General features: G+C 38.7%; 1 protein-coding gene across 2 annotated transcripts; it reads right to left on the bottom strand.

Annotated features, from left to right (window-relative positions):
• Positions 1–717: 717 nt before the first annotated feature.
• On the bottom strand, positions 718–25,431 carry UBQLN1 (ubiquilin 1). 2 transcript variants are annotated; one of them, XM_057396496.1, is made up of 11 exons: positions 25,246–25,431; positions 14,655–14,806; positions 10,509–10,624; positions 8,842–9,104; positions 7,880–8,038; positions 7,142–7,376; positions 6,522–6,664; positions 5,404–5,487; positions 3,834–3,949; positions 3,395–3,563; positions 718–1,685 (listed from the first exon to the last, which is right to left on the bottom strand). In XM_057396496.1, the coding sequence occupies exons 1-11, from the start codon at positions 25,396–25,398 to the stop codon at positions 1,530–1,532; spliced, it is 1,746 nt and encodes a 581-aa protein (XP_057252479.1). In that variant the 5' UTR covers positions 25,399–25,431; the 3' UTR covers positions 718–1,529. The 2 variants fall into 2 exon arrangements, with proteins under 2 accessions (XP_057252479.1, XP_057252480.1); XM_057396497.1 differs by having other exon boundaries at positions 718–1,682.
• Positions 25,432–27,246: the final 1,815 nt, after the last annotated feature.

Genomic DNA, 27,246 nt, shown 5'->3' with positions numbered 1-27,246 from the left:
AATTTATTTCCATTTACTTAACGCTGTATTGTGCGTCACTGCTATTTTGGGGGCTTTTATTGTTTGTGGTTTTGTTTTGTGGTTTTTTAGTTTTGTTTGTTTTGTTGGAGGTTTTGGTGGGTTTCTGTTTGTTTTGGTTTGTCATTTTTTGGTTTTCTTGGGGTCTTTTTGTTCTCCCTCCCTCTCCCCCTGGAGAAGGTAGTTTATTCCTTCCCCTCTCTCTTTTTCCTGTTATTATTGTAGTCTACTTTCACTTCAATTATTAAACTATTCTTATCTCAACCTGCGATTTTTTTTCCCCAGTTCTCCTCCTCATCCCACTGGGGAGCAGGGCAGGGAGTGACCAAGTGGCTGCATGGTGTTAGGTGGCAGATGGGGTTTCCCAACACTTCCCTCCACCTCACACTGAGTAATCTTATCCCAGAGCTGGTAAACCTTCCCAGTGTATTCCCGAAGTTTACATTCAAATGCCAACACACAGAATGGTCAGTCATCTTGAATTCTAGGTAATCATCAACTGCAAACACAAAAGATGCTTAAACATTTTAACTCCTTTATTATCTGGGCACAAGAGAAGTAACTACCAATAAACCCCCAAAAGATAAACATTTTCTTTTCACATGGTGGTTAAAAGTGATTAGAGCATCTCGTGACTGTGAATGAAAGTAGTGTTTCCAATTACAAACCAGTATGTGCTAAAATCTCAATGGAACAAGCCTTAGAAGCATTCCAGAGCACAAGGCAGTGCCCTTCTAATTCACACAATGATAAAGGTAATTCACAGTTAATGTTTGTGAATATCAAGACAATGTTACAATGCAAGTTTCTGTACAGTCAGATGTAAAGAAATAACCAGAACAGTAATTCTAGTATATTGTAACTGAACTTGCTTAAGCATTTTTGCTGAGATGGTTACCTGAAGATTCTACACCAAAAAGAAGTGTTAAAATATCCCCCTGGATTTATGCATTACTTATAATCTCATTCTATGGCAATGCATAAATCTCTAGAAATCAGCTGTTTCTGCTGTATATATTGTGTTTATACAAATTAAAGCAAAAAAGATGGTAGATTATTCAAGTGGTACAAATCTTTCAGCATTTTGCTAGCAAAAAAATACATGCCAAGATCACAATAAGCAGTATCAGTACCCACAAACTGTAGCTTCAATTATTTTCTTTCTTTTTTTAATTTGTATTCTACATAAATCACTACTGAAGGCTAATGTTTAAGTAGTAAATAAATTGGACAGTTGTAGGTCAGACAAAACTTGTTCACCTAACTATGAAAGCTGATACTGTTTAAAAAAAATCACAAATAATGCAGAATGAAACTATAATGCATGCAAAAGTGAAAATGTATTGATTCCCACTGTTTGAAGAAAACTACTGCACTCCATCTTAATATGTATCAGACTGATTTTAGTACAAGACAATCCCAAGAGTCAGGATGAAATAAAGCAAATATTTTAAAGATTTAAGAGCTGTTATCAAAAATAAATTACATTTCTTCAAGTTAAAGAAACATTGCTATGATGGCTGGGAGCCAAGCAGCCTTTCAATGGCTGCATTGATATCTCCTCCTGTTGCTATTAGCGCCTGTAAGTTTGCTTCGCGGTTCAGAAAGCCCATTGCACTCAGCTGCTCCAGTTGTTGCTGGAATCGAACTTCTGGATTTTGTAACTGCTATGAACAAAATTTCAAGATATGAACATATTTAGCAATGTATAGGATTTAAACATAGCTGGTTATGCACCACTGTCTTAACTGATTTCTGACTATAGCTTTTTCAAGATCCCAAAACTATACTATAATATAAATTCAATTCACAATTGCATAATTTTTCAACTAGTCTTGAATTTTTAGAGTACCTACATTTACACAATACTCTTGAACTGCAGGAAAAGCTGCTTGTTTGATAAAAGGGGATTATAATTAAATTGGGTAAATTTATGTCCCATTAATAGCTTTGTTAAAGATATTAACACAGGTATTTGTTAAAAATGAAACAAAGTTCAACCTTGTAGTGTGGAAGAGCAAGGATTGTGATGATGTCACTGTCAGCAATAGTGAACGTCACAGGCTTCTTCTTTTCATTGACATAAAAAACACCTCTTTTTTAATGCTCCAAGTATTGGTTGACTAAAATTACCAAAATTCTAACTGTTAGGAAGCCTCAGTCTAAGGCAAACTGACAGCTGTGCTTTATGGGATAATGCTACTCACAGAAGCTCATGGCAAAATTCTGCATGATTTCAGTAGTCTGATCCTTATTTCAGGGACCTTTTTGAATCAGAACATTGTATGAAAATAATATGCTGGAGTAATACTGAGAAGTAACTTTTTAAAAATTAATGCACTGATTTAGATACAACACAAAACTTACACAGCTACCACTAGTTCTCCTTTTGCTCTAATTCAGTAGTTTTATACATAAAAATACTACCAGTATTTTAAATATGCATACGATTCCAAATCAGTACATTGTAAAGATGTAATCTAAATTGTAAGAAATGCCCCCCCCCCCCCCCCCTTCACCTAAGCAAAACTAAATAGAACATTGACTCAATAGATTTGACAGCATAAATGAAAGTGTGTAAAAATATGGTTTCTCACACTCACACCCACCAACACTTTCTTGTTGTTTGGTAACAAAAAAAAAAGTCTGTCAGATCAGCAAGCAGAACTCATCCATCCTGTGGAAACAGATGAGAAAAAAGCAGGACTGACCCTTCCAACAGCAGCCTGCTATTACACTCGGTGTACCACAGTGTAAGGATGCTGTTTCACACAGCACTCTTGAGAGTTAACAGCATGTCTCCTTTAAAGGCAGTCTTGCTCACGTCCCTATAACTACTGGCATTCTGGAGCTCTCTGGAGACCCTTAATCCCACACAGGATGTTAACAAAATGCACTGCAGCCTTGACATACAAGATGTCAGTGAAGCCATACAACAAATTCAGGGTCCAAATAACCAGAGTGTGGCTATTCCAAAGCGTGGGCCAGAGGCTTGGTTACACCTAGAGAGTAATAGCCAGCAATAAAGACAAAGCACAGAGGAAACTGTGTTCAATATGCTTAAGCTTTTCTCCTGCCTGAGCCCACACCTCATTTGCCAGTGAACCTCATCACCTTAATCTGCCTCCATCTTTCCAAGAATTTCAGAAATTCAAGGGTATGAAGATGAGTGTATAAAAACCAGCTCTTCAGAGGACATGTTTTCCATTTTTTCCCCAGCATTTACTTGCACAGCTGCATCAGCACTTCTCAGCCTCCTCTGCTCTCCTTTGATCAGATGTAGCCATGGACCCCTCCTCTCAACTATCAGCCTCCTTTCTAGTGGTTTGCAATAATATCAGAAAACAAAAATACCTAGATTACTGACATACTTTACCTGAGCATTTGCACCAGCAAGTGCCTGCAACATTTGCTGGACAAATTGCTGGTGACCAGGTTCAGCAGTTCCTGATGCTGGATTTGTGTTTTCACTGGGAACAGAACTAGGTACAGTGGACCCTGTAGGCGCTCCAGTGCTTCCCAATCCACCTAAACCAGGATTAAATCTGCATAAATGACAAAAAAAAATACACCATTTGAATTATAAATACAAGTACTAGCTTGTCTCTTCTCATATAACCACTAAGTAAAAATTCTGCAAAAAAGGGGACAGCAATTTAAAGTGCCGAGACAAGGACCAGAGTCATCACTGTTTAGAAATGCATGACAAGTAAGAACTGGACAGATTCTAAAGCAAGTTTAGTTAAACTAAAAAAAGGCAGAAGAAGTAGTCTTTAAAAAAAAGAGAGTTGTAAATTCAGAAGACTGATTCTTACCCTGGTATAAGCCCTGGTGCTTCTGTTGCAAGTGTCTGCAAGCCCTGCTGAATCTGTAGCAGAGCCTGCATTGCTCTTGGGTTTGACATAGCTGATAATGTGTCAGGATTCTGCATCTAAGAAAAGGGGAGGAACATTAATAATCAATGTTCAAAGTTGTTAATATCTTTCTGATAACTTGAGGTCAGATAATAAGTAAATACATAGCTGGCAAAATTTACTTAAATTTTAAAGAGGAAAACATACTGGGTTCTTCAAAGAAAGCTGCTGCAACTATTTTAAGAAAATATTTAAATCACAACTTGCTGTCTACTATTTGGAGCTGTTTTACAGAAATAGTGGCCTAACAACTCTCAGAGCACTTAAGTGTCCTGACTCTTTTCTCTATTAATATTATTAATTCCAGCTGTTAGATAGCAGCACTTCTTTCCTAGTTCCAGTGGGCAACTGCCCTTTATTGAAAAAGATGCCTTCCATTACGAAGACGAACATCACATGGTTTCTGTCACCCAAACCCATAATATAAATGCCAGTAGATAAGCAAGAAAATATGAGCTGCAATACTGTTAACATTCTGAGAATACACAGACATTACCTCACCTGCCAATACTGCTAATCATCTGATCTAACATAGTGAATACAGCAGAGAATTGGCTGTGCAGATAAACCCCAAGGTAATATTGACAGAAGATACCCATAGAAAACAGACATGATTCTTACTATGTCTTCATTAGTTACCATTTATTCACAGCTTTCAAAACATGCACGTGGTTCTAGCTTCTCAGATACTACTAAATCATCACAAAGCACTGGCATTACAAAACACTACAGCCATTCACGTGGTTGAAATAATTTAAACACTTTCTTCTGAACACTGAGCTTCTGAACTTGCTACTGTAATTCATGTATGCATTAGTAGTTTTACTCACACAAGTGTTGGTATGCAATCAGATCTTGGCAACACACCTTAACTCCTATTTGCAAGGACTGCCTAATGATGAAACTCACGCACTGGATTAAGTACTACACACTGTGGCAGATACCTGGGCTGCAAGCACAGTGTTGTTAAGAAGGGAAGACAGTGGTAGGGCAGTCTTCACAGGCGAAAAACTTCAGAACCTACTTCTGAATTAGCTAATGACTTGGGTCTTCCAAGGTATGCTGCAAGATCTCTTTCACAAATACTTAAGGCAGGTTTGAAGAGGTATGAGTAAAGCATAGAAAAGCTTTATTCTAATAGTGGTAAAAGTACTAATCTTTTTAATTTGCAAAACAAGTCGTTCTCCGGCTGGTGTGCAGTAAGAACAATTACTTCTAAGCAAAGAAGCAAAAGCAAATTTAAGTGGTTGTGCTAGCAACAAACAAAAATATCCACTAGAAATCAGGTATAGGTTTTGAAAGGGATAGAAACAGTAAGAAAGAATTATCAAGAGAATCTAACTTCATGTTTAAAGCAAATGAGAATATTACAGAATCTAACTTTCAGCCAAATCAAACACAGACATCAATTTATTGAAAATACTGCTTATTGACTTGCAGATATTTATTAACAGCTAGTATTGTATCTTACTTGCTGAAGGAAAGTTGGAAGTTGTTGTCTCATTTGTTCCTGAAGGTGAGGATTTCCAGCAAACAAAGGATTATTCAACATTATCTATGGACAAAACAAAACATGACAGTTTTCTCAAAATGTTTAACTTCAAAGATCAAACAGTAAAAATCACTGCAGGGTCATTAAGACAACTACTTACATGATAATAGTTATGAAAATAACCTTACGGAACAATCATCATCTACTCCTTTGCCCAAAACTTGTTACAAACCACTAGCCTGAACACACTGCAGGTTTTTTTTGTTGTGTTTTTTGTTTGGTTAGTTGGTTGATTTTTTTTTTGCAGGGGGGGTCCCTTGTTTGCTTTGTTGTTGTTTTGGTTGGTTGGGTTTTAAGTGAATGAATTGCCAGATACTTGCCAAGACAACCTCACTTCTATTACATGAAAATACTTTTCTGCTCAGCCTCCTCTACAGATTTAAGCAATAATATCTCTGTAAATATCACCTGAAGTCAAGCATATTTTCCAAATTGGTAATACAGAAGAGCTAACTTTTTTAATCTCAGTTCACAATTTTACTTTGGATATTAAAGCTTTAATTTGAAAAAATCTGAAAGCACATCTACAGTATCATTCATAAGACACCATCCACACTTTTACAGTGAGCACATGTCACAAAAGAGAACTTGAAACCAGAATGACTTCTAGATGTGATACCAACTACCCTCACTTCACTTCTCCCCAGCTAGTGGGGGGTGTATATTTACCAGTAGATCTGCCTTAATCTACAACCAAAGCATTTGTTTTGTTGAAATGGTTCTTGTGCTGGGTCATAAGTTTAGGGCTGTACAAAACATACACAAAGTTACAAACTATTTTAGAAGCATGCCTGGCATGATGTCCAACTACAAGCTGACAAGTTCACTGCAACAACTGTTAAATTTACATAGGTAATAACTTCAGTGAGTTAGGAATCAATATTAAAAACTGGGTTATTCACTACAGACAATTGCTGAGATGTTAGCATAAGTATTTACTGTATCACAGAGTCAAATCCTCTCCATACTCACCCCCTCCCCCTTTTTTTTTATTTCAATACACACAATATGCATTTCGATACACCAAATGCATTTACCTGCACTGCAAGATCAGGATTCTGGCTCAATGACTGCATCATGCTTCTCATATAGGGTGCAGACAACATATTCTGCATAAGTTGTGGGTTTTCAGTTATCTGCTGTAATAAGCTCTGCATTCCTGGTGTGTTGAACATAACAGCTTAAAAAGAAAAAAAAATTTCAAGGACCACTTCAGTAAACACCCTAACAGACAAATCAGGCTTTGTTTCTAAGAGTTTTTGTTTCTAGGAGTTTTAGTCTTTGAAATGCACCTCAGGGGGGGTTCTGCTTACAGAGACACAACTGCTCCAGAAGTTAAGACAGGCTGTATCCAACAAGCAGTCATAATAAGTATTCACATTATTAGCTGTTTTTACATTTGCCTCCAAACAAGAAAAATACTAGCAGTCATTTACAGATTCCATACCTTTGTTATTTTAAGGCAAAACACAAGTACTGTTATAACTTAGTTTACCTTTCATGTTTGTTTTTCTACAGAGGACATTGATACTAGTCAAATGTTTTACAAAAGTAAATAGCAATAAAAACTCTCACTCAAACTTCTTCCTAATGAAAGGATCTTTTTATCAAACTCCCAAGCATGTGCAAATACATACAACTGCAATAATAAACACACCTCCTTGTCCCAGACTTGGTACAGTTGAGCTCCGTCCTGTACTGCCAGAGGTGCTATTTCCAGCACTGTTACTGCCACCACTCTCACCAGTGGTGCTGGTGCTTGTAGAATTCTGAGAGCTGGACTGAGGAGCCCAAGGATTTGGTAGAGGATCTCTGTTTTCTGTACGAGATGGCTGACTGTCACCTCCTGCTGGTGCATTGCTTACTAAAGAAGCAAATGGGTTACCTCCAAACTACAAAGGAAGGAAAGCAAACATGTATCATCTACTAAAGCCAGCCATTTTTATATCTGCTACAGACACCAAGTTACCTTTTCAAAATTGCACACAAAGATCAATATTGATAGATCTTGACCAGTTATACTTACAATTCTACAGTAATTAATTGTAAATATTTTGAAAAAGACACCAACATTGAGAGATACTAGCACCTTGAAAAAATTAAGTAATATTTATTCCTGGACCTCATAATTTTAAGGCAAAAATTTAAAGGTATTAAAATTTAAGTAATATGGGAATTCACTAACCTTAAACACACAAAGCAGTATATGTATTTATTTGAGCTTAGGAGAGGACAGAATTTTTTTAGATCTTTCTTCGTAAGACTAAGCCACACAGTGACTTCAAGCTTCAGTAAATGTTTTGTCAAGTAGACATTTGAAAATTGACATTACTTCCATGCTTTTGTTTTTAAGAAGTATTTAATTTCAGTGAATTTCAATGTAATCTTTTCTCACCTGTTCCTGTGCTGCATTCAACATTGGCTCCTGAATATCTGTGTACATACGTCTCAAAGCATTGTATCCACCTGGTATACTTTCAAGGTTGCTCAAGGCTCGGTCTTGGTTTCGCATCATTTCCTGCATCATTGCAGGGTTTCTAGCAAGTTCTAGTGTCTAGGGAAGTATAACATTTATTCTGTATTAATAAGAAATCCATTTTAAAGTGAAAATGTCAGCATTTGGCAGTATCTCTGTTACCGCTGTCTAACCCAGTTTGAAATTATGATTAAAGCCAAATTAAGATGTCAGCTTAGTGGGAGCCAACTGAAACTGGTATTTAGCCAGCATACTACTACAACTGTCACTATGCTGACTTGGTCAGGAAGCACTTGGTTAAACAGAAGAAAAACCTTGACTGAAGTTCTTTCTTCACCTCCTCTTTTTAACATAGCATACTCCTACCATTTCTAACATCATTACAGCAGACAGCCTGTAATACAAACTTTAAAATAACCTACATTTTCAAAAGCATCTGTTTTCTGCTACCTTCCGCTACACAGCGTATCTTGTAATCTGCCACATTTACATACCTTCTAATTTTAAAAGCACTCAAGTACCCACAGTTAGATAACATGAAAACATGTATTTGGGAGAATTTCTACTTTGGGTAAGCTCATTTTTGGCTAGAAAACAGAAGGTTTCAAGTGCACATATGGACATCCAACTCTTACCTCAGAAGACATGATTACATAGACTTTCAAGACAACACTGCAGATTTTCTGAATTATCACTCTATTTCAGACATTAGCAACTAGAAATACAAACACCAGTTGCCTACAGCAACCTTTTAGGTATTTTCTAACAAGCTTAAATACTTAAAGTTTAAGCATTCAACTAATTATGTCCAATCCCTGCTCTGTTGTTCACAGTTACAGTAAAATCAAAGGTCATGAACTTACAGAGATCCTTCTACATACCTGTCTCATTATATCTGGATTATTCAGCATGTGACTGATTTCCGGATTTCTCTGTATCAGTTGCTGCATTTGAGGGTTAGCCATAATTAACTGCCTCATCAGGTCAGGATTTGAAAGCATGCTCTGAACAAATGGATTTTCCATTATTTGAACCATCATTTCTGGGTTGGACATAAGTTGCCGTTGCATCTGACTTTGCAACTCTGAAAAGTTTGATGTGTTTAAACCCAGGCTACTCAGACCTGCCAAACCTCCAAGGCCACCTTTAAGAGGATGAAAAAAAAATACAATTGAACTTTCAGCTTCTAGTATACTTTGAATCACATCCAGGTTCTTCCTAAATACGCAATACTTGAACATGTCCCACACACTTCAAAATAATGAGAATGAATAAAAAGTCCATCTCTGCAGGGCTGTTAAGGTGTTACCCACTAAGACCTTGCTTCTTTAAATAACAATATACATTAAAAAAATCCAAACAGCATGTGAAATACAACTTGTTACAATTCTAACATCTTTTCTTCTCATTTTCCACAGCTAAGATGCTAAGGATGTTCAAGTCTGGGGACCTTAGGTGTTGTCATCCCTTCATCATCCCCACCCCGCCACCCCCACCCCCCCCGCCTTCCACCTTTCCCCAGTAACACTTTATAATGCATGTATAATAATAATTTATCTGCCACCTTTTGGTTAGATTATAACCAAGAGAGATCTCCCAATATGACTCATTCCCTAATTTAATTACAAGTACAGCACCTTTTCTTATTAATGCACACAGAACTAATTATGCTTTGAATTCCTCTCCTTTGCCAAGTCCAAACAAAGCATTTCAGAAGATACTAGTCAGTGTGAAGAACTGTCTCCACCTAAGAAAGCAACTGCTTACTATAGTCAGCTTTTCCAATTCTCTCTTCCTCACCCACTGAAAGCAAATAAGATGAAAAAGAATGAACCAAACCCCCAACTGTTATTATGAAAATTATAGATAGTATTTAAGTTAGTAAGACTGCAGTCTCTTTATTGATAAAAGACTGACCATGCTGTCAGACTTGGAGCCCAAGAAATACTGAATTTTAAGATTAGCATCAATTTTGTTGCTTCTGTACCATATCTTGACTTCATGTTACAGGTCCAGTTTCATCACTACTCTCCTCACAGCAACTTGGATGCCCTTTTAAGGAGCACGAGGATACTGGAAGGAGTTTCCTTACCCATAGTGCCAGGACATATCAGTGGCACCTTACTGCTGAAGATGAAACAGCACAAGTCTAAAGTTTGTGGTGAAACATTGAACAGGTTGCCCAGAGGAATGACAGGCCCCTCCATCCCTGGAAACAGTCATGGTCAGACTGGACTGCATTCTAAGCAACCTGATCTAGTTGAAGATGACCCTGCTCACTGCAGGGGAGCTGGATTAGATGACCTTTGAAGGTCCCTTCCAACCCAAGCCATTCTACAATTCTATAGAAAATTATAGGAACAACTTTCCTCTGATAACTTACTAATCAGAAGCCTTGCACAATCAATACTAGGAATATCTATAAACAGTTTTTTCAGTGTTGTGTTTGGTTTTTTTTTAAGTTTGTCTACGTTAGAATAAAACTTCAGAGACAATTACCTGGATCCAAGAGGAGATACCCACCATGCTACCTAACAAATATTCTTACCCAAGCCAAAAGGGTTACTATTTGTTGAAGTTGGTGTTGAGGTACTAGTACTTGATGTTGATGTGGTAGCAGTACTCCCAGCAGAGTTTGCTTGTTGAGCTGGGCGGTCTTGTGATCTATAATGCAAGTTTAAAAGTTGCAAGTTTAACAATTTGATTTAAATAATAAAATTAAATACAGGAATAGTATCATACTTCAGAATCTTAATCTACGTTTTGATTCTTCTCAAAAAAAAAAAGAAATCACACTAAAGCACACTTATCTCTAGATGGCTTCCCATAACAAATCTTTCTCAGGCATATGTAATATCAGCAATTTTTCAGAACAGTAGTTTGAAACATTAAGAAAATGGATGGGCATCACTGAAGCCATTACCACCTTCTCACCCTTTCCCTGGGACGCCCACCAAATGGAGCTTCCTCTGTCCTTACCTTGCTTTAAAGATCTTTCCCTTAATCTGCTATATTCAAATACTATTGATAACATGGCTGAGCCTTAAAGAAATAAAGCCTAACAAGATGTAATGTTGGGGTTATTTTATGCCACATCTTTAATGAGACACCTTACTGAACATGAAATTCAGTTAACATTTCATTAGAAGACAAATACCACAATCTCAATAACCTTGAAGACTTCAACAACAAGGTAAAAAATGTAGCTACAGAAAGTTAAAGCCAGCATAATTCAGTACAGGCACTGAAGTCTGCTCAAGTCATATACTTGCCAAACCTTTCTACTGCATAGGCATAAACATAGGTGCTGCCATGTAGTAAAAGAGTTTGAGGAACTGAGCTTTTGAAGAGAGGCCAGGTTAGTTTTACGCAAGAGAAAAGGCTAGTTTGAAACCCACAAAAATCTCTAATTTAGTTGAACAATCAACCTCAAATGCCTGGATTTGTAGAACTACAGCATAAAATAAAATATAGAAACTACGAATTCAGACCTCAGACAGACCCTGAGGATTTGACAGCACACTACATTTTATACCTCAGAGTACCTTTCTGCTACTGTAAGGTCCTGTGCTAATTTCACTAAAGCAAAAACCAGGGGAGAAAGGAGGAAACAAAACAAAGCAAAACAACCACCAACCCAAAAAACATGTTCTCTGACTCCAGGCTAAACAAAACCATAGACAGAAACCAAACAAACAATTAAATACTTCGCACACTTCACAAGTTCATTCACCAAAACATCAATACTAGCTTAGAAGTGGCCTGTGTGCTAGTATACCCTGCTGATTTGACCAGCATTCTTGTAAACAGGCATGCAAGTCATGCGGTATAGGATGCCATGGTACCAAATAACCCAATTCAAATTCTTATTGATGTTCTGGGTGTGAAGCAGGAGAAAGGAGCAAGTCCACAAGATTTGACAGTTCTTGTAAAACTTAAGTCCATTGTGATTCCTATGCATTCAGTTTTAGGTATTTTTATTTTTATTCCTTTCTTGTTTACTTTCAGGTCTATCAAAACATACACAGATTCCATTGAGTCAAATCCCATTCTAGAGGAAACCTTCCAGACAGATGCTAACAATTGAGGAAAGAGAATACTTGCATACTTGGCTTTGATATAAGCTGCCATGACAAAGCATCAGGAGAAAATCTGGACTCCTGAGAACAACAAGCATTAATAGTCTAATATTAACAGCAACTGTGAACTTCAAATGCACAATGACTACCATTAGACAAGCAGCTATGATTTCAGTGAGAAAGATTACAGATGGCATACTGACTGTCAATCTTCTGCTAGAGCTATTTAGTTTCCTGTAGTCTAGAAAACACACCTTTCCTCCATAAAGTAAAATAAGCATAACACCCTATTTGGTTCTTCAACTGAGAAACTATTCTGAGGCAACTGTAGCTCTTCATGATTCATGTAAGAGACAAGAAAGGTTCTTAAAGTAGGACAGAAAAAGTAAACAAGACCTGAAACTTGCAGTTCATAGTGCTGCTATAGAAACTGGGGGTATCTACCCTCAAAATAATGGTTTGAGTGTCAAGTCTAACAGCCTCGGGTTTTTGAGTGAAATTCCTGTGAAGTGCACATCATATTTTATATGTACTTTGCTATTTTGTTTCCTCCTGTTACTTCTGAACAGGATATAGGTGTGGTCTTGGAACTTTGTATTCAGGAATATTCACTAGCCATCGCTAATCATTCACCACTACTCTGACAGAGTACAGATCAGGTTACAAGATTACACTCAAAGCCTATATCGCCCTGGAAAATGCAGCAGTAATAATGTTATAATTTTTTAAACAAGGATTGGTTGGGATATATGAGGATTCCTATTTGAAAGTTACACATTTAATATCGTTTAGAAGGGACAAGACCATCTTCAAATCTAGTTTTGGAAAATAACTTTTGTTTATTCACATACACAGTAGCAGCAACAGTCAACAGAAAAGTAAATGGCTAAGTGTAAAATAGTTGGGAGCAATCAACCTCAATATTCACAGCCAAAAAACAGCACTTACCCAGCCACACCTAATGTCTTGCCTTTTGATTCAAGCATAAAATTTGGATATCTTAATAATATTAAAATAGTTCAGGGCAATGTTATACTTTCTCAAAAGGTGGTGATTTTCATTGACAACCCTCTCTAACAGGTTTTGGAGTGTATTTTTTTTTTATATGAACAAAGCTTGGCACCCCTTGACATGGCTTGTGGCGATGGGGCAGCCCACATGGGAGACCCAGGCATAGCTCACTGTTCACCTTTGCTTTTCTGGCTAAATACTCACTCAGTTCTGCAGTTCTTTCTTAATTTGTTAGTTGCATAAATGCATTTTAGCCAGCATCCATTGTCAGTTTTACTGTGCCCAAAATTGTTGTGTTGATGTTTTATGGCATCTCAGGGAAAATCTGGAGGCTTCCAGCATAAACAGGCAGATTTGGAAGACTTTAGGCACCTCATGAACAGCGACGAAGCATACTGGTAGGATATTGTGTCCCTGCCTTGTGGCAGGGGATGGAAGCAGACTATCTCAAGGGGGGGTCCCTTCCAACCCAAACCATTCTGTGAAGGCTAGTAGGTGAAAACATTACTACCTCATTCGAGGACAGGATAGGTACATGCAAAGGGTCTGTAGTTTTCTGTCTGTACTTCCTTGTCAGAAACACGATTAAAAGATACTGAAGATAATGGTAACACACTTCTAAAAAATACTCAAAGAAAGTGGGACTCCAGGACAGACAATACAGTCCTGCCAGGATATGAGCATGGAATTAAAGACATCAGTTTCAACAGACACTTACATTTAGTGCTAATGCTACTTAATTTCAACAGGTACTTAAATATAATACTAATGTTACTAACAGGCCACTGTGATTTGGTTAGGCCTAGAAGGGAAAACATACTTCTTTTTTTCTCCCAAGTTCCATTATCTTTACTTCATCACCTGACACTTGGCCACTGGATGAGATCCTCACCAGAAACATGAAAGACTTAATTAGAACAGGAGCAAGAACACTTTTAGTCTAGGAAACTGTTACTGACTAGTCAAGATACATTTAGTTGAGGGATATATTACCCTACCTGCTGATAGGATTTTTTTAGTTGAGCCTTTTCCTTCTGGGCACTTCACAGAAGTAAAGGCACAAATGACACTGCTCAACTGCCACATCATCATTTTAAATTTGCCTCACCAAAAAAACCCGAACCAAACCAAACAAACCAACCTAAACCCCACAAAAACACAAAAAAAAAACAAACAAGCAAACAAAACACCTTAAAATCCAAGTCTTTATGTTCAACCAGATAAATTAGCTCCAAAGCAGTTCTCTCAAATTTTCTTTCCTTGTTTTACCAAAACAGTTTTCACAAATGAAAAGCTGCACAACAGCAAAGCTACATATTATATAGAGCTGATAGCCAAGAACTACAGAGACAGAATAGCCAGCATTCAGCACTAATAAGAAAAGTTAAATAACAAAAAGCAAGAGACTTGCATTTAAAAACATGAATCCAATTAAAATAGAAGACAAACCAAAGAAAAAGAGCATTGTACTTTTCAGACTGTTACTCTGCACCAACTGTGACTAAGGAGCTGATTGAAGTTAGGTTTGCCCAAAAGACAGTTAAGAATTTGTTGTATTTTTACTTCTCAGAGGTAAATAAAAGATCAGGCATCAGTAAGGTTACCTGTTTTGTGTTTTGATAACCAGGTGAACAGTGAGTCCATCATGAATTCCATGCTGAGTCAAAGTATCTTGATCTTTCAAAATTTTTCCAGCAAATATCAACACAAGCTGATCAATGTGAGACTTGAAACGTTTAGAGATTTCTTCCTTGAACTAAACAAAAAAGTTTAATATTATACATTCATGTAACTGAATACTGAACTATATTTGCTTTAATTATTTAAGAACAAGCTATTTTGCTCATATTTAATGTATTACTCCACTTGCACTGTACATTGTTTTGCACAACTACTTTTGTAAACCTTTTTTTTTGTCCACAGGAAGAAGGAAAATGTTTTTTAATATAATCAGAAGTTTCACATCTAGATCACTATTTATATAAGTGCCACTTATATATACACACTGCAAGGTATGTATATAACACACTAGTAAGTATACACTAACATGTATATACACATATACATTACAAGCCATCCACTGCTGAAAGACTGAGAATAGTGTCACAAGTATAACAAATCTTTCTATAGTTTTACTGGAACTGAACAGCAAAGTATGTGCCTTTTACACATATTTTCTACTGCCTTCCATGTGTCAAAACCATCATTCCTTTTGGCACCGACAAAAATCACCTCTTGGGTGGCCCTGCTTTCTCATTCAATATATCACACAGCTACATGAAATGCAGTTGACCATACTAAGAAAAAAAAAGTATCCTACAGAATTCATTCCATATAGGAAAATCTTGATTTTTCAATTACTTAATCACATTTTCAATAGGCAGGACTACATAAAGTCAAGTCCTACTGTATTAGGCTTTGAAGATGACCTCTAACTGAAAGGTCGGATGGTACAGGAAAAGGAAAAAGAACATTTAAGAGAGAGTCTGAGAGAAAAGAGGTTAAAAGCCTGTGTTTGGGTAGGAGGCTGCCCTAGGTTAGTTAAAAGTCTACTCAGAGTTACAGTTCTTGGCAAAACAACTTTTAAGTCAGCCTTTATACTGGCAATATTTAGACGTGCAAGTACTCCAGAAGTCATTCAGTCCATTCTTTCTGAAAGTGGGTTACTTACCTGAATTATTCCTGACATGATTATCTAGTCTGTTTCCTGAGGTCCCCAGTGACTTTCTTCCAAGAAACCTATTCCAGTGTTTCACTATCTTATTTCTTCATTGTCCTGCCCACAACGGACAATGCAAACAGACTGTTGTGTTCCTTAGAATACAGGATTGCAGTAAAGCTAATCTTTCCTTAATTAGCCTAATTAAGGAAAGTTTTCTAATCCAGTTATTTCCACCACTCCTTAAATTTTCAAATCCAATTACCTCTTTTATTAAGTGTGGGGCTCAAAACTGGCCAAAATACTCCAAACCAGTTCATACCAATACTTGGAAGAACAACAGGATAAACCCCACGTGCTGCAAGCTATATTCCTATTTAAAAGAAAAAGTGAGAAATCCATGTAGGAAAACAGTCACGTAATAATGCTGACTTACTTAATAGTTATGAACTCTAGATCCTAGTCTGCAGAGCAGCTGTTCTGGCAGTTGCTTCCTGTTCTGCATTCTTCTAGTTAATTATTCTTAAAATGTGTTCCAAAGTAACATAAAACCAGCAGAAATACTCACAATTTGGTACGAAGATAATGAATAAGAATAAAGGACTACTATACTGTCCCAAACCCAAGAGTAATGTCATTTACCCAAACTCATTTATTATCCTATTTTGCACAATATGCTGTGACAGCGAGATCCACAGCTTAATTCTCATCATATTACAGCTGATGCTGTAAACAATATTCATAGAATATCTCAAGTTGGAAGGGACACAACTGCTCACACTCCTTGCAGGATTACCTAAAACTAAAACGTATGACTCAGTATCATCCAGACGCTCCTTGAACTCTGACCAGCTTGGTGCTGTGATCACTTCCTTGGGGAGCCTGCTTCAGTGACCAACCACCCTCTCAGTGAAGACCTTTTCCTAAAGATCAGTCTGAACTTTCCCTGATGCAGCTTCATTCCATTACCTTGTGTACTATTGCTGGTCACCAGAGAGAGGGGATGAGCACCTCCCTCTCCACTGCACCCCTTGAAGTTGTAGGCGGCCATGAGGTCGCCCCTCAGCCTTCTCTTCAAGCTGAATAAGCCAAGGCCTGTCACACATTCCTTGAAGCTGCTAATTACCCATAAGGTCAAACAGCATCTAATGTTAGTATCATATAAGGATTGAAGGCTATACCTTTTCCCTGTTTGCATGTAGCGCGATTCAGATGATCTGCAAAAGTAGCACTACAGTAAGATAGGAATGCAACAGCCATCATGCAACAGTGTAGCAGAACCCCAAAACAACCTCTACGGCAAGGTATGTGCATGATCCAAATGCACAATAGATCTCTTTCCAGCCACAATAATAAAGCTGTCTAGAATACCAAGCCAATTTTGTCCAAGGCGTATTTACATAAAAAGCCTGAGATGCAAACAAAAAAAAAGTCAGGTCTGTCCATCAGCTTCACCTGCATTCAGCACAACCTTCGAACTTCTGAAATGACAAGCAATAAGCAGGACAAAGCCCTCTGACACTTCATTCAAAGACTACCACATAAAGTCTAGGTTACCATGCAACATATTTTGCAAATTAAACTGCTAATGAGTGTCAACAGTCAAAGATACCATCAATAACAGATTAGGTCCACACACATTCTTCTGCTGAGGCAGAGGAAAGAGAATCATCTATACATTTGTAAAACAGAATCCCCCAAACATTTTCAATACATGTAGGTTTGGTTTTTTTTTTATTTAAAACTCAAAAGATAAGTAAGTTATTCTGCAGCATCACCTGACTTCTGCCAATACTGCAAGATGATTAGCCTTAGGCTGGAGTTTGGCACAAGTCACTACTGTTCGCACTGTGAAATAAAGTCTAGGAGAGTGGAAGAAAAGGCTTTTTACCACCCTCTGGGGGCAAATACCTATCTAATATTTTCAGCCTCTCACCGTTAATGGTAAATGCACTGCAAGGTCATTTCCCCATAGTAAAGGGGAAAGTCCAGAAGCTTCTTTAAATTCAGACCGTGAAAGGACAAAAGAAATGGCTAGTGACTGCATTCTTACTCCCACAGACCTTTTCTATGTAGGGTTTATAGGACTCCCCACCACTTTCATTGATGTGAAAAAAATTGGGCAATAAGATGCTACAGCACTATGCTAACAAAACACAGCATTAACAGTGAAGACAACTGTCATTTTTCCTTAAACAGAACTGTAAACATCAATCTAGTGTGTGTTCTATTTGAGGAGGTACATAATCAGCAGCAAAGCAAAAACACAAATGAGATTCTCATAGGAATTAATACATACTTGTAAGAAAAGTAACTTTGGTATTGTTTAAATCTTCAGTTTGAACAGCCAAACTAAATAACATTATCAGTAAATTACAGTTAAAATATTTTGTCACCTGGGAAAACCAAACAGAAGGAGTTCAAAGTGTCACTGGCTAGAAATGATAAGCATCTCTGTCCAATTCTCCGACTGCACTGGCTCTTCCTTTTTAACATCATGTAACCCTCCAAGAAATGGTTTGAACTGACTTGCTTTATTGTTCTAAAGAGCAAGTCTTACTTCATTGTAATACTAGGCACCGTGATATTACAAAGATGTTCAGTTATAGCCAAGCATAGAAAAGGACTTGAAGTTGTAAAAATAATGTTTCACCATATCTAATGCCTAACATTCACAGAAATTAGTTCGTTGTACTCCTCTAGTAGCTGAAAGAAAAATAATGTAAAATTATGGTAATTTTAAAGATTTTTTAGACAAATCAGTGGAGAGAAACACAATGGGAATTGAAACAAGACTGACAGCTAGACAGAGGACTTGTTTCCCTATGGAGAAAAGGAGAAAGCAGTCTCACTGGAGTGAATTAATTCAAGGTCACAGCCTCCTCAAAGCATGGTAACTTGTAGATTCTTTTGGCATGAATTAGAGAAAATCTAAAGCTAGTCTTGTTGAAGCCCCTTGCCCACATTACCATTTCACCTCCAGTTAAAATGTTTCTACCAAGCTTTTTAAAGGACAGAAGAAATGTAATTTTTCACACTGGAACATGCACAGGTTTGTTAGCAGCACACCAGCCCTTCTTGTTTACATGCCAAACATCCTCACCTTCATACAACTTTAAAAAATTCAGCCCAATACTCTGCTAGCAAAACTTTTCTTTTTTTGCTCCATGTTAACACAAGAAAGGGTCTACAAAGCAAGTCAAGACTTCTATTATACCTGTTTATCTTTATTGTCTCTGAAGGTTTTAGTAAGGTATGCATGGACAGTACAGCGTTGATGCCCAGTGGTGAACAAATGGATACTTGTGCCTGAGCTAGTTAAAGCAGCCATTCTGTCACTTAACAAAGCAAATGTCTGAATACACATTAAGTAGAACAGCTAAGACACTGTTCTGCCCTGCCACTCTGCACTGCAGATCCATACTTTAAACATAAACCAATTAACATCTGACAAGTTAGCCTAGGAAGGGCCTGGTAAAATTATTCCAGGCAAAGCAAAAATCTTAACATGCAAAATGTCTTTTGACATGTTTACCACCATATTATGATTCAAAAGCTTTTGCTGACTCATTCTATGATCAAAAACTGCAACTGTAATAACACTACTATCCCTTCACTTGACAGAGAGTTGTGAAAAAGTAATAAAAAGAGAAAAACAAATTAAATATATTCCCAAATCTTCTCAACCTTGGCTTAGTAAGACATTTAGAAATTATAGTAACAGTCTGAAAGAAGCCTCAGGGAATCAGCATCCAATTCCCACTGAAAAGTAACAGAAAACAGCCCCTGAAAACTGCAACTGCTTTGAAAATACTAACCTACAATTTTATCTACATAACAATAAAAAAAAACCAAAGCTGCTGACTCTCCCCATTCCACAGAGTCAGGGATGACATGGAAGCAAAGGTTCCATGTCATCTACGCCCAAAGAGGGCTGAACTGCAGTTTATGTTCCCAGCAATCACTCAAACAGTTCTATTACAAAGAAAGGTTTTCAAATCACATTACCTTGTTCACCACTGCTGTTTCAACTGCCTTTCCTATTAACACATATAAAGTGTATTAGCTGGATTCTAGTCTTACACCCACACCCAGCAGTTTCAACAGAAGCTGATTTTGACGAGCTCCAGCTTCCTTTTTTACAATAAATTAATGGCTACAGGTCTTCTTGACCCAAGTAGTAAGGAACCAAACACACTCATGGCTACACAACCACTGACATCTGCAATCTCCTTTCCAGATGAATCATAGCTGGCAATCTTATGACAGTGAATTAAAAAGGGTTTAATTCACAGGGTTTAATTAAGGCCAGTTAAAACACGGTTTCACTGCACAATTCTTGGATGCTACATAGGAAAGGGGACTAGAATTCATGGTTTCAAGCATAAAAGCACTTTTGGCCTGAAGCTGTGGTTTGCTGCAGGTAAAGTGCAGCTAGAAAGCCTACCCAATATTAGGCTTCTTTATAAGCATATGCTGTCTTTCACAACTTGGTGGAGTTCCTATCTTCCTTGCCAGTGAGGCACGCTAATTTCAAGATCACATTTCCCCAAATTTCTGCAACCAAACTCAAAAAACTCATCTCAAGAAACAAATTCACATTCTTTATGAGCTTACAAGGCTAGTAGCCCATAAAGGAAAACTGCAGCAGTGTAACTTAGTGGAAAGGGCTCAGCACTTGTGTTCTAGCCAGTTTTATCCATTCCAGGCATTTTTCAGCAAGCCACTTCACTCCTCCATGCTTTGACTTAGGAGAAATGGCTATGAATACTTCCCCATAACAGGACTTTGCAATCTATCAGTGAAAAGTATTGCACTTGCAACAGAACTAGTCTGTTTCCTAGCAAATCAGAGAGACTGGAAAAGGACATAAAAGGATAATGTTTAAAATGAGATTTTTGCAGTAGAACTCATTTTTGAGAATCTACCCTGTACTTACTTTTTCTGACAGCATGTTTTAGCCTTCAACTTAACTGGGAGGAGCTTGGGCAACATCCATTTGTCCTGAGGAAATACTGAGACGTAAGTTACTACTGACAGAATAGTTCCTTCTCATCTGACCTTCCTGGTAAGAATCTTTAAATAGCTCAACTTCAGTAAGTTTTAAATTCAAGGTAATAAAGAATATAACAAGTGGACTACAGATATAATGGCCAACATTCTTTTTAGTCTGATAGTGCTAGGGCACCATTAACCCCATCTACAAGTCTAACCAAAAGCATTTTTCACCATATATTCCCAATTCTTAGGATTTTGACCTAATATTATTTCCAGACAGTGACCCTCCTTACATAGCAAGGCTTATAATCACTAAACTAAGATATTGACTGGGCTCTAAAATAAGTATCTTCCCATGACACCTCTACCTCATTAGAGTTTTCTCTGCTGTTGGCAATTCCGAACTTCAGAAAAGTCAATATACCTTCTTTTGAAGACTGTTATTCTAACAAATAATCATCTAATATTGCTCTAAACCAATTTTAATCCAGTTTCCAAAATGAGGAGGGGAAAAAAAGTTATGTAACATGAAAAAATCAGAGTATACTGCAAGGCAAACTTTAGAGTCACACAAACATGCTTCAATGCACTGATATACAAGATGATGGAAAAACCTAATGCTAAACAATTAATATACTCAAGTGCCTTAGTACCAACAGAAAGCTGACTCAATCCTGGAGAAGAGCAACAAACTAGACTCCAGTACCTAGTTTCAATGTCTTTTAGCTGTACTATTCAGTAATCCACTGACTACGGAAAAACCCGAGGCAGGATTCGATTAACTGAATTGAAATTAAAAACTGTTCTTACGAAGGAAAGCATTACATAGAATATTAAAAGCATACGCATGTCAGGAAAGATGCTCCACCACAAAGTCACCCAGTGATCCCCTTAACATCTACACCTGTGTTATCCTTGTAAGCAGAATATTACCAATCTGGGATCAGGAAAAACAGGCACAACTCTGGATTTATGGATTTAAAGTTTCAACCATAAACTATACTTTTAATTGTAATCAGAAAATACAAGTTTATGAGATCTCCACTTGATAAAAAGCAAAGTCTCAACAATGTATATGTTTACACACCTAATTCAACAGGTCAGGATTTTTATTTATAGTTGTAGAGTAGAGAAAGCACAATATTTACATGTTCACTTTGTTTAAAAAAATATAGTATGAGGTGTGAGATAGGCCATTACTAAAAACAGATAAACACTAAAGAGGAATTCCATTGAAAAGCTGATGTTAAATAAAAATGGGGGGACAGAGGGAACCCAAACCTGCACAAGAACCAAATCTGTTTCCTGTGGAGCTAAACTCAATTTTATTAACTCTTCCAGATGGATGTTACTCTGAAATATTCAGATAATCACAGGACAATAACTATCTGCAAGAACTGCAAGCTTCTAAAACTACTTGTGCAGATTTGCTATATCCACTCTTTGTTTGCTTAACTGTTAAAAAATACAGCAAGGCATGTTACTCTGTTTCAGAACAGTAATGTTCACAGAACATGCAACTTGGTATCTTGCAGTCTGCACACACACTGGTGGACAGCAACTCTGAGCTAGTTACAATAAAGTCTTGAACATTGCAAATGTCACCCTTGACACCAAAAGAAGCACACCAAATAAACCAAAGGTGGGAAGAAATAATAAATAAACACAGTTTTACCTGAGCTAAAGTGCCAGCACCATCAGCGCCAGCTCAAGTCAGCAGGCTTACAGGTATTCATCTTCATACACCATAAGTTCATGAAGTCTTTGCACAGAGCAAAAGATCAATATCATACCCAGTCAAGAAAGCAAATATTTGGTCCTTGACCTAATACTAAGCCAAACTTGGCTGAGCACAATCAAATAGGTTCCACAAAAAAACAACAGATGGGGGGGTACTTGCAATCAACTGACCTCCCAGAGTGGCTTTGTACTTGAAGGTTATATTCCGTTCCAACCTGCCTACTTGACATCCTAGCTGTACAACACAGGACCAGCAATAACAAATCCTATGTTTCTGAAATCTTCCAACACCAGGGGAAAAGAAAAAAAAAAACAAACCAAAATCAACACTTCCCTGATTTAGGACAATTGCAAACCTGATCTACATTAGAAGAACAACATAAAATATGCTTTATGCAGCCCTAAATTTGACCCCAATGACCCAGAACATTTACCTAAAAATGTTCATGCTCTTCCTAGATGGCATACCTATTTCAGTTTAGGACAACTGCTTATTTGAAAACCTGGCAGCTCCACTTGCATTCACATTTGAAACAATCTTGTGAAAGCAAAACATTTTTAAAAATTCACACCTTAAGTAAATCTCTTCTTAACTCCTGAAGGATGCAAAACAAAGGCAGATTGGTTTTCAAGACAAACACAATCCGCAACTTAGGTTCAACATATGAATCTCTTTCAAAAAAAAATAACAAATCAACAACAAAACAAAAACCCCAAAACCTGCAAAGACTTTCAAAAATTGCATTGACACTGCTGACAAATCTATGGAGAATAGAGACGTGAAAAGTACCACTTTCAGGTTGAGATAACTGGGAAAGCAGTGGACAACATTAAAAACCAAACACAGTAATTTTACCTTTGGGAGAAATGCCTCAATTAAGCTTGCAAAGAGTAGCTGATAGTATACAATACTCCAACAGCTAAATACCATCAAAGACAAGAGAGTAGGCTCACTCCTTTGGCAGATGGAGAGAAGACCACAACAAAACTTATGTCTGGAAAACTTAAGCCAAATGCTGACATATAAATCCCTGAATCTGAAACAGACCCCAGAGTAAAAACTTGAAAGAATTATCAGTGTTTCTTCTCTTCACAGCAACTAGGTGGAGCAAGAGTATTGATATTCTAGCCAAGATGCTGGGACTACGTCTTGGCTAGATACACTTGGGAACATTTTCTTCATCTTTCTTACCTTCCTCTGATAACCACAAAATGCTATCATGTTTTTGTCTGGCAAAGAATTATTTTGGTTCTCAGCAGATGGTAGAGTACTGTGTTTTGGCTTTAGTCTGAGAACAATACTGATAACACATCTGTGTCTTAGTTGTTGCAAATTAGTGCTTGTTCCAAGTCAAGGACTTTTCACAGCTTCCATGGGAAGGGAAAGCTTCCACGGGGAGAGAAAGGATAGGAAGGGACAGGGGGAGGACAGACAGGCAAAAGGGTTTATTCATACCCCCTCCATCCCCCCCATTTCCTATTATATTTTACTTTTATTTCAATTATTAAACTGTTCTTATCTCAACATACAAGTTTTAATATTTTTTCCAGTTCTTCTCCCCATCCCCCTAGAGAGTGAAGGGCAATAAGCAGGCAGCTGAGTGGTACTTTGCTGCTGGCTGGGCTGAAGCCAGTCAAAGTGTCTTTCAGCTCATCCATAAAGGAATGACTGCAAGCTCTCTATCTCGATACCTGTGGCACTGTCACACAGACTTGGTGAAGTCTGCAGTTACCAGCCATACCAAATAAAGCGAAGTTAAACTGAGTTGCCACATTCAGAGACATTTCTGAAAAAAATTCATGAAAAGCTAAGTAAGCTCTGAATCTCTTCAAACTTCAATTTCTGAAGTATTTTAGAATAGTAATTTCTACATCATTCACAAGGAAGAGACTAGCTTGCTGGAGACTTTACCTTACACTTTAAGCACCCTTTTTATTATTTGTATCTTCCTAATCCAAATAAATGAAATTCTAGTCAATACTTGCTTGGAAAGCCTCCAAGAAAAACAGAAGAGTTGCAGGAAATACAGTGGATGATTCAATAGGTGTCACTGCTTCTGTTGAGCCATAAGCACCATGGGGCAAAGACTTTCATAGGAACAAAAAAAACCCACCAATTCAGCTGCCTTTCAGTACCCCCATGGCAAGTATCATATCAATAACTAGCACATTTAATTACAGCCAGAGGTGCACTTTATTTGTACTGTAAATTTAACAGTTCGAAGACACAACTTCTCTAAAACAAAGAGCTCTCTGCATAACCAACCCACTGTTTTAAAGTCAGTTTAGACGAAGATAACCATGGGCAATACAGCACCGTGACACAAGTGATTGCATACATTTTCTATGGTTATACTAGCCAGACAACCTCCTCCTGGCAGACTCAGTTCGACAGGACAATTCAGCTAGAAAGCGACCTACAGTCACCTCCCGAACCGGCTATCAGCACTGCAACAGGGGATAGGGAGAGGAGTTGAAGCAGGAGGTTTCTTCTCTACCCCTACTAGCCTCAGATGGGAGCAGTCCTCTCACGAGCCAGGATCAGCCCGGGTGTTCGCCCTGTAGAGCCCAGAGCAGTCGGGGCGGGCAGGAGCTGCTTTGTCACCGGGAAGGGCCGTCGCCCTACGACGCTGGAGGCGAGAACCGCGGGCCTGAGCTCTCTTCCCGGGCCGCGCTCCACCCGTGCCCGGCCCTAACCTCGGCTAGGCTACTCCCGCCAGGCCCCCACTGACCGTCCCGGACCCCCAGCCGGCCCCGCTGCCCGTCCCAGACCCACAGCCGGCCCCGCTGCCCCTCACCTGCCGGATGCTGCTGGTTTCAGACACAGCGAATTCCTCCTTCTCTTTGGGAGTCTTTACAGTCACTTTGATGACCCGCGGCTCTGCGGCGTTCTGGCTCGGGGAGTCCGGGGAGCTGCGACCCCCCGTGGGGCCGTCCGCACTCTCTGACATGGCGGGAGGGAGCTAGAGGCCTGCCCGGCTGCGGGCGGGCGGGCGGGCGGGCGGGCGAGCGAGCGAGCGAGCGAGCTGGCGTCTAGCTGCAAGCGGCTGCAGGGAGCGGGGACGATGGGGAGCCGAGCTCCGCTCTCTGCTCCGTTGCGCTCCGCACTCGCAACACCGGCTCGACAGCAGCGCGCTGAAATACCCAGGTCCGCCCGAGACGCGCGTTGATGACATCAAGCGTCAGGGAAGTTACTAGAAAGGGGCGGGGTCTCTGTGCCCGGGCGTGGGCGCGCCCGCTCTGCCGCGCGTGCGCGCTGGGGCGCGGGCTGCGCGTGCGCCCTGAGCGGGGGGGGAGGGGCCGGGCCTATACCGCCGGAAGCACGGGCGGCGTTGCCCGCTGCCGTTAAGTAGTGTGAGGTAAACATTTGTTCGCGAATTCTAGATTCAAAAGTCCTTCCTTCCTTCCATCCTCTTAAATAAGAATTGAAGTTTCCCTCAGCAGCCTGTGCTGGCTTGGTGTGCTGTTGGGATAATCATAGAATAGTTCGGGTTTAAAAGGACCTTAACATCATTTTTACTTAAGGGATTTAAGACCTGCTATTCAAAACAGGAATACCAAAGACTGGCTGAAGGCAATTCCAGGTTTTGCTTGTCCCAGGCAGACAAAAATAACTTCAGGTATATTTAACCACTAAGGCATGCCTTAGTCACGCTTGTTCCTTTTCCGTGTTAGTCGTGACCCTACAAAGCACTGAATTCTGCTGCAGCAGAGCACTTTGACATGTGCCAGTACTACACTGTTCTCTCCTCTGGCAGAGTGAGAGACTGCATGAAGAAACGGTTTGTGCTGTATTAACCAGTGATTTCAAACAGAAATCAGTCAGATCAGAGTGCAAGGAGGTGGTACTCATCCCAGGCTGTTCCTAGTTTATACATACAGCTCATGCTGACTATATCGTTACTAGAATAGAGTTTGGACTGGAGTAGCACAACTGCTACCTGTTTATGGATAGCAGACATTTACAGCTTAGAGGAATAATCAATAGCGTTATAGAGTGATGTATATTTGTGTCCTAGTTTCAGCTGGATGAAGTTATTTTTCTTCCTAGTAGCTGTTGCAGTGCTGTGCTTTGGCTTTATTCTGAGAATAAGGCTAGTAACACACCGATGTTTTAGTTGTTGCTAAGCAGCACTTACCCTGATCAAGGACTTTTCAGTCTCTCATGCTCTGCCAGCGAGGAGAGGCACAAGAAGCTGGGAGAGTGCACGGCCATTTTCTAGATTATATTTCCTATTATTATTGTTACTGCATTTTATTTTTATTTCAATTATTAAACTGTTCATATCTCAGCCTACATTTTTCTTTTTCCCCCATCCCACGGGAAAGTGTTGTAACTCAGCACCATGCAGCTTCTTGCTCGCTGCCACCCTTACCCTCTCCAGATGGGATGAGAATCAGAATAATATAAACCCCACAGATTTTTTTCAGTTCCCCCCCTTTAATACTTTTTTTACCCCAAATTCCTTAGTATTTCTCATTTGAGCATGGGAAACTTGTATCTATAGTATTGCTTTAACTGCCTACTTTGAAGATAGTGCAAAACCTATGCATTCCAAATTCTTCCTCATGTTCGGTAAATAGGCGACTTTTCCTCTTCTTTCTGTTTATTCTGGCTTTCTTCTCACCTTTTATTATAAGATTCTAATGATTTTTTTAATTTCTAATTTCTTTTTTTAAATGAACCTTTTTCCCTTTTTTTTTTAATTAAGGGTTTATTATGTTGCCACATCTACAGTTCACAGCTTATTTCAAAGCAGCTCAGATACAAAACACTGTTGAAGATTTGTACAGGAAAT

This window comes from Pezoporus wallicus, unplaced genomic scaffold (assembly GCF_028554395.1).
Source record: "Pezoporus wallicus isolate ANWC-B61680 ecotype Strahan unplaced genomic scaffold, APGP_CSIRO_Pwel_v1 contig_2776, whole genome shotgun sequence".
Classification (NCBI taxonomy): Eukaryota; Metazoa; Chordata; class Aves; order Psittaciformes; family Psittacidae; genus Pezoporus; species Pezoporus wallicus.
The sequence above is the reverse complement of the archived record's forward strand: the minus strand, read 5'-3'. Positions and strand labels throughout refer to the sequence as shown.